Source organism: Balaenoptera borealis, assembly GCF_965194805.1.
Source record: "Balaenoptera borealis genome assembly, chromosome: 18".
NCBI lineage: Eukaryota > Metazoa > Chordata > Mammalia > Artiodactyla > Balaenopteridae > Balaenoptera > Balaenoptera borealis.
The window spans coordinates 67,617,420-67,630,638 of NC_138877.1; the positions used below are offsets into that span (position 1 = coordinate 67,617,420).

General features: G+C 40.9%; 1 protein-coding gene across 4 annotated transcripts in view; it reads left to right on the forward strand.

The window, feature by feature from the left end:
* FARP1 (FERM, ARH/RhoGEF and pleckstrin domain protein 1) overlaps positions 1 to 13,219 on the forward strand; it is a 290,079-nt gene that overhangs the window by 193,165 nt on the left and 83,695 nt on the right. For all 4 annotated transcript variants that reach the window (XM_082366088.1, XM_082366087.1, XM_082366090.1 and 1 more), the window contains one exon: positions 12,487 to 12,529. In XM_082366088.1, the coding sequence (XP_082222214.1) occupies positions 12,487 to 12,529 (43 nt within the window). The remainder of the gene's footprint in view (positions 1 to 12,486; positions 12,530 to 13,219) is intronic.

Here is a 13,219-nt window from a genome sequence, read left to right on the forward strand (position 1 = left end):
AACCACAGTAAAGCCTCCTGCCCTCCTGCTTTGTCCTCACCCTTTCTGCCTCCTGGTGGACCCTGGTGCTTCCCCGCATGGCCCTGCATGGTGTGGCATGCCCCCTCCTCCTGGGAACCATACGTAACAAACCATCTTTTCAATGGTTGTAACAAACCATCTTTTCAATGGCAGCTGTCTCCTAACCTATTGGCTCCATTGTATGTGACTAATGAAGGTTACATCTTAAAACAATTTGGTTTAAAAAATACCTGGAGGGACTTCCCTGGTGGCGCAGTGGTTGAGAATCCGCCTGCCAATGCAGGGGACACGGGTTCGAGCCCTGGTCTGGGAAGATCCCACATGCCGCGGAGCGACTGGGCCCATGAGCCACAACTACTGAGCCTGCGCGTCTGGAGCCTGTGCTCCGCAACAAGAGAGGCCGTGATAGTGAGAGGCCCGCGCACCGCGATGAAGAGCGGCCCCCGCTTGCCGCAACTAGAGAAAGCCCTCGCACAGAAACGAAGACCCAACATAGCCATAAATAAATAAATTAATTAATTAAAAAAAAAAAAACCTCTAAATAGGTTTCTAAAATGGATAGTCTTGAGAAGGTAGAAGTGGAATCATAGTTTTTGGATCTTCCCAAACCCAAGACCCACATAAAAACAGCTACTTAACAACATCAAAAACCCATGGACAACATTTATGGTAAAACCAGGTGTCAGAGTGTAAGCCCTAGATCCCAAAGTACAAGCAGCCGGAGATAAAACATCAGCCAGACACAAGGTCTGCGTGCTACCAGAGTCTGTACAGGAGGAATCAGAGGGAAGCAGCAGGGCGTCTGATAGAATGAAGAAGAGAACACCCAAAGAGCCACTAGAAATCCCAGGGGGACAGTTTGAGAAGAACAGTGGAAGCTGAGAGGCCTGATGGTGCTGGAACAGTCCAGCTCCAGTGAGCAGTAACTGACCTTCCGGGACAGGCCACCACTTAGGAGAAACTGTGGAGAATGGGACTGAAATTGAGCCAGGTAAGGACAGTAGAGAGGAATAATAGAGAAGGGGAGGGAAACAGAGGCAGGAAATCTCGGAAAGCAAGCCACCATGTTTTTTAACACTGCCCAAAATTAATAGAAGAGGAAGCTCTGGGAAGGTAGGAAAGCTGCCATGAACCATACTTTCTTCTCAGAAGGTTGGGAAACAGTTTTCACATAAAAATGAGTAACAGAAAGGTATCACAGTCATGATATTAAAAAACAAATACCGGAAAACAAAAAACTTAAGTGTGTTCCTCCCAACATACCATGTATGGCCTTGCCGAAGGGACCAGTTGGATCCAGCTGCCAAATTGTACTCAGTAAGGAGGATAGAAGAACATGTTGAATGGCACCATGAGTGTGCAGTCTGCAAAATCCAGACTCAGAAATTATTCAGATAAACTATAAGGGAAAGAGAGGGATGGAGGAAGAAACTATAGGTGAAAAAAGATACTTGAAGGACATAACATTTTTGAAAATAAGGAAGACTAAAAGATGCACCACTTTGTGAAATAAAACATCAAGAAATGTACATGGTTACTGTAAAAATCTAGGTAGTGGTTACTGTTAGAGGGAGGGGGCTGGTTTTAGGATAAGATGGCTGACAGAGTTCTGTTTCTTGACTTGGTTAATGGATACAAGGGTGTTTGCCATTTAATAATTCACTAAGCTGTACGTTTGTTTTCAGTAGTTTTAAGCATCTGTGTGTTCTTTTAAATTAGACAATTTTAGAAGGGAGAAAAAAAGAAAATTAAAACAGAAGGAGCAAACTATAGATTGAAGGGGGGAAAATCCAATTAAGTCACCAGAATACCCACATGAAATCCTTTGAACTGAATTTTTCAAAGCTAATGCAAATTAAACAAATGATTTTAAATTAGTTAAAACCGAGTAGTTGATGTGTTACAAGTACCATGCCTGAGGTCTATTGCTGAGCCCTTAAAAAATAAAGGTTCCCAAAGGTTAAAATTTCCCTGGAGGCAAAGGCCCCCTGAAGCCCCAGGCATTGCATTATAATATTAAGTTCTAGTTTTATTCCAAAACTTTCCTTTGCATACATCTGGGATATCAGATACTGCCTAATGAATTTAATGCACTAATGCATAAAGATGGCCCTCTTTATACATTTCATTTCATACTTTGGTTTACAGATCTATCTTTAATTCCTTTTTATTTAGAGCTTTCCTTGTAAATGAATAAAAACATACCCTCAATTTTTCAGTTCAAATTTTATTCATGCATTCTTTCAGCAGTCAATTTTTTGTTGTTGTTTTGTTTTTGTTTTTTTAATGGGGGGTGGGGGTGGGGTGTAGGGGATGAGGCTAGATTAAGAGAGACTTAATGGACATAATCAGATATGAAGCATGGTCCTGGATCGGAGGTTAGTTTTGACAGATCACAGTAAGGACATTCTTTATTCACATGAAGGAATTTGAATAGAGTGTGATTATTTGGTGAGAAGAAAAGTTTACAAAATAGGAAGATAGAAATCATTGACTAAAAAGCAAAAAGTAGGTTATAAACAATATGATCTCATTTGGGTTTTTTAAAAGTGTATGTATGTTTATATCCATGCACATCGCTCTTCAAAAAAAAATGTGGAAGGGACATACATGAAGGCAGTGGGTCTTAAAGCACACTCCCCAGGTCAGCAAACAGCATCAGTGTCACCTGAGCAGTGCAGATTCTCAGGTCCTCACCCAGATAAGGAAGTCCGGGAGCAGAGCCCCACCATAGTATATGTTTTAACAAGCTCTTAGGGTGAATGTGATACAAGCTCAATTCTGAGAACAACTTCATTAAAGTGTTAACCGTGGTCTCTTGGTGGTGGACAATTTTTAAAATTTTGCTTATGTGAATTTTCTAATTTTCTAGCTTGCATATAGATGAATTCTATGCCGATAGATAATTTTTAAATTAAGAGGTTTTTAGTAGCATCCCACAAATTTTAGTTTATTGTGTTTTCACTTTCATTTCAGTTTAAAATACTTTCTAATTTCCCCTTGGTTTCTCCTTTGACTCATGTGTTATTTAGAAGTATGTTATTTTGTTTCCAAATATGAGGATTTTCCACAGTTCTTTCTGTTACTGAGTTTTAATTTAATTCTGTGGTTGCTGGAGAATATAGTTTGTATGACATGAGGACTTTTAAATAATTTACTGATATCTCTTTAAGGGCCCAGAATATGGTTTATTTTGGTATGTGTTTCATGTGTACTTGAAAAGAATGCTCATCCTGTGGGTGGGACGGAGCATTCCACCTATGGCAGTTAGATCATGTTGGTTGATAGTGCTGTGCAAATCATCTGTATCCTTAGTGAATTTCTGTCTATATGTTCTGTTAGTTATTGAGTGAGAGGTATTAAAATCTCCAACCATAATTGTGGACTTGTCTGTTTCTCCTTGCAGTTTGATCAGTTTTTGCTTCATGTACTTTGAAGTTCTGTTATTAAGTATATAAATACTTCAGATTTTTATATCCTCTTAATTAATTGACTCCTTTGTCATAAGAAATTATGAAAATAGGGAAGACTAAACACGGGTGTATAAAGCGTATTTGTGAAATAAATACACGTGATATTCTTCTGATGTCTACTTTGATACTAATTTAACTATTTCAGTTTTTTTAAAAATTATTAATGTTAGCATGATATGCCTTTTTCCATCCCTTCCCTTTTAACCAATTTATGTCTTTATATTTGCAGTCTGATTCTTATAGTCAGCATAGAGTTGGGTCTTGCCTTTTTATCAAATCTGACAATCCTTTTTAATTGGGAATGTTTAGATCATTTACATTTAATATCATTATTGATATCATTAAAACTGGTCATCTTACTACTATATAAAAAATAGATAACTAATAAGAACCTACTGTATAGCACAGGGAACTCTAGTCAATACTCTGTAATGACCTATATGGGAAAATAATCTAAAAAAAGAGTGTATATATGTATATGTATTACCGATTCACTTTGCTGTACAGCAGAAACTAACACAACATTGTTAATCAACTATACTCCAATAAAAATTGATTTAAAAATTAAAAAGTAAAATAAAAAATCTTTTTATAGGAAAACAAACAAAAAAGTTAAATTGGTCATCTTGCTATTTGTTTTCTATTTGTCTTATCCGTCTTTGTTCCTTTTTCCTGTCTGCCTTTTGATTAATTGAATATTTTGATGATTTCATGTTACTTTCCTTGTTGGTTTATTAGCTATAGCTCTTTGATTTGTAACTTGAGTGGTTGCTTTGGGGTTTATAATGTCCATCTTCAACTTATCACAGCCTGCCTTCAAGTGATATTATTCCTCTTCACATATAGTATAAAGCCTTACTTCCATTTTCCACTTTTTGACCTTTTTGCTATTGTTGTTATTGTTTTTTTTAAACATAAGTTATGAACCCCACATTACATTGTTGTTATTTTTGTTTGCCAGTTATCTTTTTTTAATTGAAATACATTTGATTACCAGTCAGTTATCTTCTACAGAGATTTAAATAATATAAAATTCTTAAAACATATATTAACCATACAGTTGCCATTTTGGTGTTCTTCATTCCTTTGTGTAGACACAGATTTCCATCTGATATCACTTTCTTCCTGCTCAGAGAGGCCTTCCTTTAACATAGCTTATTATGTGGCTCTGCTGGTGATGAATTCTCTGAGCTTTCGTGTTTGGATATGTTTTTATTTTGCCTTCCTTTTTGAAAGATGTTTTTTGCCTGGTGTAAAATTCTAAGATGTTTTGAGTATGTTAAAAATCTTGCACCATTGCATTCTCACATTGTTTCTGGCAAGAAATCTACTGTCATCTTTATCTTTGTTACTTTATATATAACGTCTCTTTTTGCTCTGGCTGAGTTTTAAGATTTTTTTCTATATCACTGTTTTTGATAATTTGATTGTGATGTGCTTCCATGCAGTTTTCTTCATGTTTCTTATGCTTGGAGTTTGCTGAGATTCTTGCATCTGTGGGTTTATAGTTTTTGTTAAATTTTGAAAAATTACAGCCATTATTTCTTCTAATATTTTTCCATTTCTTTCCCCCTCCCCTGCCACCTCCTCTCCTTCAGGACTCCAATTACATGCATATTAGACTGCCTAAAGTTACTCTATAGTTCTCTAATGCTCTGTTAATTTTTTGGTGATTTTTCTTTCTGTGTTTGATTTTGGATGGTTTCTATTGCTAGTTCTTCAAGTTCAGTAGTATTTCTTCTGCAGTGTTTCATTTGCTGTTAATCTCATCCAGTGTGTGTGTGTGTGTGTGTGTGTGTGTGTGTGTGTGTGTGTGTGTGTGTGCGCGCGCCTGTGTATGTTTGTATCACACTCTGTAGTTTTCATCTCCAGAAATTTAGTTTGGGTCTCCTTAAAATCTTCCATATCTCAACCTTTTGAACATAGAGAATACAGTTATAATAACTGTCTTCATATTTTTTTTTTTTTTTACTAATTCTAACATCTGTGTCGATTCTAGGTCCCATTTGATTGGTTTTTTCTGGGGGGGGTTTTCTTGTTTTGTTTTGGTTTGGGGTTTTTTTGGTCTAATTATGGGTCATATTTTCCTGCTTTGTATGCCTGGTGATTTTTTTTTTTTTTAATTGGATGTCAGATATTGTGAATTTTACCTTGTTGAGTGCTGGGTAGTTTTGTATTTCTGTAAATGTTATTGAGTTTGGGGGGGGGGAATGCATGTAAGTTATTTGGAAACAATTTAGTCCTTTCAGATCTGGCTTTTAAGACTTGTTAGGTAGGACTGGTGTAGTGTGCAGTCTGGGGTGAATTATTCCCTACTCCTAAGGGATGACCCTTCAGTACTCTACCCAGTGCCCATGAGTCATGAGGTCTTCCCATCTGGCTGGTGAGAATAGGTAGTATTCCTGGCCCTGTGTGAGCACCAGGCCTGTAACCTCTAATCCTTCTGTGTTTTTTTTTTTGTTCGTTTTTAAATTTTTTGCCCCACCTTGGCTACTTTACTCACAAGCACACGTTGATCAGTACTCTGTTGCCTACTCAAGGGTAACCCTCTGTGCTCTCCTAAATGCTTTCTACTTTCCTGTGAACTCTCTCTACCTCAATCCCCTGCACTCTCAGCCCCGTCTCTTCAACTCATGGATTTTGCCAGGTTCTGCCTATGTCCTTTCTCTCTGCACCATAGCGTGAAAAGTTGCTCAAGGCAGAGGCTGGTGTAGTCATAGAGGTCATGATTTTAGTTTCCTGTCTCTCAGGGACCACTGTTTCTCATTGGTGTCCCAGATCTTCAGATCTGTCATGTTTCTTTCTTTCCTTTTCTTTTCTTTGTGTCTTTCTTCCTTTCTTCCTTCTTTTGTTGTTTCATGTAGGAAGATAGATCTAGTCCCTGTTACTCTACTTTGACCAGAACCAGAAATCTCTAAAAATTAATAGGTTTTTAAAAAGAAAGCCACACTTAACATATCTTATAAATATACCATATGTAAAATTAATAAAATAATTAAGATAAGTATGAAAAATTACATTCAAACAAACTATTACAAACAAAAATTCAAAGTAAAGTCATTTCTTGTAGGAGCCAGCCTGCAGAAAAATTCGTTTGTTGCAATGAGTTCTAGACACTGGATAATTTTTTGTATCATATTTTACCTGGTTCCTATATATATCTTATAGTTGATGATGAAATAGTTCTGCTGTGTGCAGTTTTGACTTCTAAATAAGAAGAAGAAAGATGAACTTTTGTTGAGTCTTTTTAGAGGAACAGCATATTATGTTGCAGAAAAAGCACAGGTGTGGAGTCAGATGGACTTGAAGTGGAATCCCAGCCGTTTGACCTTGGGCAACTTAAATAAGCTCTCTGAGCTTGGCTTCCTTCGTGTGTAAAACTACCACATTGTTGTGAATATTAAATGAGAGTGTATAAAGCAGCTATCCAATGCCTGGCACACAGTAGGTGCTCAGGAAATTGACTCTTGCTGTCCCCCTGCCTGATGTCATGTAAGTGACTCTCTTTCAATAAGACCCTTTCCAAAATACCTCAGATATTTTAGTTGCCTACAAAATCCAACTGAAATGTCACTCACCAAATAATAGGGGGAAAAGATGTTTAGGAAAAGAACATAAAGGCTTCGGGGACAGCGATTCATCTTGCTTTGCCTTTGATGCCTAGGCATTAAAGCCTTTCTTCTCTAAGAGTATTTCAGTGCAGGAAACACACTCCAAAAGGGGAAAGTAACATTTAACAGGGTATCAAAGGAAAATAGAGAGGCTGACTGAAATGTAGGCAAGCAGGGCAAGATGGGGCTGAAAAGCTGTGTTGAAACTAAATTGTGGAAGATAGGTGTTATGAGCTGAATTGTGTCCCCCGAAAATGTGTATGTTGAAGCTGTGACGCCCAGCACCTCAGAATGTGACGGTCCTTGAAGACAGGGCCTTGAGAGAGGTGATTAAGTTAAAATGGGGCTGTGGGAGTGGGCCCTAGTCTAGTCTGAACAGTATCATTTTAAGAAGAGGAAACTGGGAGATACCCAGGGGACATGAGAGCCTGTGTGCACAGAGGGGAGACCTTGTGAGGACACAGCCAGAAGGCGGTCGTCTGCAAGTCAGTGAGAGAGGCCTCAGGAGAAACCAAACCTGGGATACCTTCAGCCTCCAGAACTGGGAGGAAATCGATTTCTGTTGTTTAAGCCGTCCAGTCTGTGGTACTTTGTTATGACAGCTTGAGCAAACTCTTACTTACAGGCCTTCAGATCCCAGCAGGGGAAGTTCCTTGATTCCGTGAGTCCTCCTGACTAGGTATGGCATTTCTAGAAGCCCATTCGTTTTAACCAAATCCCTCTACAGTCAGGTAATGTGGATCTGTAGCTGTGCTCTGGAGACCAGCAGCATGATTTTAGTGAGAACAGGGATGTGTGGCTTGGTTGAAGGAGTTGCGGAGGTGAGGTTAGAGATGGATGATTACAGTTGTGACCCTCCAGCGATCCGTTGGCAGGAAAAGAAAGTTTATGGTGCTTTTGTTGCCTTTTTAATTCATCTGGAACTTGTTTCTGTTCTGCTTAGGTTGAATGAAGAAGTGATTTGTGTAGGATGACCTAGACAAACTTCAGTACTTCAGTCGAGCAGCAACCCTATTTTTCTTCCTGCTCCCTCCAGCTCATGCTTTTATAGTGGTTTAAGTCCTTAGCGTGCAAGGCCTTTTCTCTCAGCTCTGCAAATGTCAACTGGTAGATGGAGAGGGTCTTGTGGGCCCCGCTTTCTCACCCAGGCCAGTTTAGCTGTGACGTTAACCGATGCCTTGGAGCGTTACTGCCATAGAACTCTACTAGACAGGCTAATTCAGGCCAGTGTGATGTTCCCAGGCCTTCATGGTTTAAAACCACATGCTCGGTTGGCTCAAATTGGTGCTTGTATTTGATGAATTCCACAGAAATGCCAAAAACAGAAGAGAGATGTTTTAAAACAATTCATAAAATTGGCTGCTACATTGCCAGAGCATATCTGTTTGGTCCTGAGTGGTTTGCAGAAGTTTAGGCAGACTCTGTGGCAGAATTGGCAATGGTGAAAGACCTCAGAGGTGGTGCCCCTGAGGCAGGCTTGGAGGCCGACAGAGCACAGGCTGGCAGGTTCACGAGTGGCGGCTCAGCAGCTACAGGAAATCCCTCTAGAGTTCTTCAGTTAATTCTCTCACACGCAAACACAACTGTGTCAGACCTTCTCCACTCGCCCACATCCTCCAACCCTCAGGGTTTACAGGGGTAAACAGATGGCGTCAAAGAGGAACTTTCTTATCTTCCCGACGCAGAAGTGTAAACTGACGTACATCTACCATTATTAGCCTTTCTGCTCCCTCCGTGCCGCCGCTGGAAAAGCTCTTCTTTCTATCTCCAGTGCCCTACGTTTTAGAGCTATCTTTCCACACCATCCCAGGTGTCTTAGGATATTGGTTATCCCTTCTTGCTCATACTCTCAACCCCTCCCTCCGCCTATTTTTTTTTTTTTTTTTTTTGGCCACAGCACGTGGCATGCGGGATCCTAGTTCCCTGACCAGGGATTGAACCCCTGCTCCCTGCAGTGGAAGTACAAATTCTTAACCACTGGACCGCCAGGGAAGTCCCAGCCCCTCCCCTTTTTAAGCACCCCCAGGTCCTTCCTGTGGAAGACAAGCAAATAAGCAGTACCTTTATTGAATTCTTCCCCCTCCTCCACACCCCCATTCTCTGGTCTCTTCCTTCACAGCCAAGCTTCTTGGAAAAGCTGTTCACCCTTCCTGTCTCCTCACCGTCCACCGGACTTTCAGGCCCCTCTCCAAGTCCACTGACCAGCAGATACTCTAGCTCTCATCTTGTCTGATCTTTCAACAGCTCTTGATGTTCTTCCTTCTGGAAACACTGTCTTCCCGTGGCTACCGTGACATGACTCTCTCCTTATGTTCCTTCTGTCCTTGCCTGCTCCCGTCGGCCATCCTAAGGTAGACGCGTCATCAGTGCTGATGCATTTCATCCTCTGGGCTCCACGAGGCCGTCTTGTCCTCATGGCGTCACAGTGCTGGCAGCCTCTAACTGTGAGATCTCCCGCCCAGGCTTCTCTGAGCTTTGGATGAGTGTGTCCCACCGTTTTCATACTGTTTCTTCCTCGTGAAATCCAAGGGCACCTCCTAAGATGGAAGTTTCTAGAACCCCTCCGTCCTGGCCCTCTTCCAGCGCTCCCCGTCTCTGAATGGCAGCAGCATCCGTCCAGACGCCTGCGGCAGAAACCTCAGCGCCATTCTGGTTATCGTCTGCTTCTCGGCCGCCACATCTAGCCCATCAGTGAATCCCGCTGGATTTTACCTGTTACATTTTTCTTTTCTTTCTTTCTTTCTTTTTTTAAATTTATTTATTTAATTTATTTAATTTTGGCTGCGTTTGGTCTTCGTTGTTGCACGCGGGCTCTCTCTAGTTGTGTCAAGCGGGGGCTACTCTTCTTTGCGGTGCGCGGGCTTCTCACTGCGGTGGCTTCTCTAGTTGCAGAGCACGGACTCTAGGCGTGCGGGCTCTAGAGCTCAGGCTCAGTAGTTGTGGCACACGGGCTTAGTTGCTCCGCAGCATGTGGGATCTTCCCAGACCAGGGCTTGAACCCGTGTCCCCTGCATTGGCAGGCAGATTCTTAACCACTGTGCCACCAGGGAAGTCCATGTTACATTTTTCTTGATTCCACCTAATTTTCCCCAACTCTGCTTCTGCCCTCCTGGTCCAAAACACCATCCTCTTTTGCCTGGACGACTGCAGCAGATAACCTGCGTCTATTCTGACCCCCTCTTTCTGTTCTCACACTGCCAGAGTAATCTTTTCAAAGTGCAAATCTGATCGTATCAGCCCCATATTTAAAATTCTTCCCAGTGTTCTCAGGATAACGATGAAGTGTCTTAACGTGGCCTCTGTAGGGTCTGGCCCCTTCCTGACCCACCAACATTGTTCTGCTGTCATGTTGGTCTCCCCTAATGTTAAGTCACCTGGACAGGTGTTTTTACTGCATGTCTTCATAGCTTCTTCTCACCTCTCTTCAGATTTCAGCACAATGTCACCTTCAGGGAAGGTTTCCTCCTGCCTCTACCCCACCTGTAACTGGGTCAAACCTCTCTATCCTGACACTCAGAGTCCTCTGGGACTCCCCCTTGTTTCCTTTGTCTCAGGTACTTCTTTACTTTTCTTGGGAAGGTTTTGTTTCCTGTCTTTCTCACTAGACCATATGCTCCATGAAGCAGGCACCATGACTGGTCTCCCATCATTGTATTCCCAGAAGCCAGCAGAGCGACACAGTGATGTGTTGTTGAATGAATAAATGGGTTTGAAGAACAGGGTTTGAGTCCCAGCCCTGGGCAGCTATGGTCTGAATCCCACTTTTCTCATCTGTCAAATGGAGATATTTTTGCCATCTTTTAGGATTCTTGAGAGAAAAATAATTCATCTCACAAACGACGATTGTTGTTTTGAATGATTATTCTCTCTCATTTTAAGGTTGAGTCTTATGAATGTGACAGTGGAGATGATCCTAAGTCAACTAATGCCTTTATTGTTTTTCTCATATAACAGAGTGGTAGGGGACGGGGAATATAGAAATGAGGATTTCATTAGAAAGTCATATTTATTTGAAAAGGTGGTGGGGAAGATTCACCTGAATAAATAGACCCTTAAATTTTTTTACTTTTACTTTTTTCATTATGAGAATTCTGAGTGATCATCGAAGGTAATTTGGATGATATAGAAATCACCCATCTTCCCACCTCCCAGACACATTTTCCCACACTCTCAAATAACTCATCAGAAGTCAAGTTACGGGATGAAAGAGTATGTATGTGAATACTTTTTAGGCTTTAGATAATTATTCCCTAATTGGTCTCCAGAAACGTTGTGCCAATTCATACACCCACCAGTAGAGTAGGGCAGTGTCCATTTCCTGGCACCCTTGCCAACTCCGGGTTTATAGAATACAGACACGCACTGCATACAGGCGTATCTAGATGCGTATTTAATGGGGGGGCAATGGTATTTGATTAAGTTTGCATTTGTAGAGCAAAGTACTCCTGAACTTGGACATTCTCTTGTTAGCCACTGGCATTTTTTCTTCACCAATTACCTGTTATTCTTTGCATAATTTTCTTTAGGAGTGTTTCTCTTTTTCATATTTCCTTATAAAACCCTCTTTACATTAAGCCCATTAACTTTTTAAAAATCATATATGCAGATATGAGCTTCAGTAGGACCCTTTCACATGATCACAAGTTCAAGGGTTAACTTATACTTTATTAATGACAACTGGTTTCTCTCTTTTTTTAAAATCTTGCCGCTTGAATTGCACGCTAAGGAGAATGTGTGTGAAAAGAGTCTGGACTTTGAAGTTGGACAAACCTGATTTCAGTCCTAGCTCTGCCACATTCTAGCTGAGGGCCTGGGACAAATTACTGAGCCTCTTCAAGTCTCAGATTTCTCTCCTGAGTAACAGGAATCCTCTGGCCTTGCTTTGAGAGGTAAATAGCTTATGAACGGTGCCTTGTGCAGAAGTGTGTTCTATAAATATTCACTCCCTTTCCGTACCCCTCAAAGATGTACCGTTCTGTACGTACATCTATATACATGTGTTTTGTTTCACTAAGGAGCACGCGTATTTTACTCCATTTATAGCCAGATGTGCAATCAGGCGTTAATATTTACTGAATAGTTAACTGTGATCAAAGTACCAGTGAGAATAGAAAAATTCTTAGTGAACCGTGCACTATTTGCATCTAGGAGAGATTTTTAATTTTCAACCTCAGGGATAATATTATTAGCAAGTTCGGATCCGTTCTATAAACATGGGAGACAATGTAAGTTATGGCATTCTGGAGGGAAAAAAAAAAGGCACAGACCGCTTCAAATCCTCAAAAATATTTTGATTTTAAACAGCTCCTAGTGGAGTCTCAAAATACTTGCACTCTCTCATTGAGAATTGATGTCTCAGTCTGTTCTCTTTTCCTTTGTAGGTGTGGCTGGATCTCTTAAAACCTATTGTCAAGCAGATTAGAAGTAAGTATACCACCCCCCCCACCCCCGCCTGTTTAACAGTGATGTCAAATATAAACCAAAAGTCTTCCTTGTCTAAGCGTCGTCTGCCCTGTGGTGTCAAGCACTGGGGCCACACTTTCTTTTTTTACCCTGTGATTGCATTTCAGCATCTACTAATCCACGTACTATTAAATGTATCTTCTGCAATTTTAATATATAACAATTTGGTAATCAAAACTTGGAAAACAAATGTCATTTTAATTAACGACTAAAGCAGGTTCTTAAGGCCCAGAGCAGTTGAGCTTGTCTGGTCTGTTCTCATGTTTCTTACTGTCACTTTTGAAGGGGGCAGGTGAAACCATTTATTCATGAAATTGCTATTAGGTTTTCTGTGCTGCCTTTTCAAAGCCTGTGAGATCAGAATGCAAGTGGTGTTTGGAAAAATAAGGTGCCCAAAAGTGTGTGAGTGTGTGTGTGTGTGTGTGTGTGTGTGTGTGTGTGATTGGCAAGCAGGACAGAAGGGAGTCTGCCTTGCATTTAGACCGTGTTGTCGAAGGAAAGATTAAGGAGGGTCTAGGAGAGAAGTAAGGGAAGGGAACACTTGCTTTTTCCCTCCCTTCTCATTGTGCATCAGCACCAGACCATCCTCCCCTCTCTCCACTGTGAGGTCAAGTTCAGAGACAAGCTCTCTTCTCCAGTTCATCCCAAATT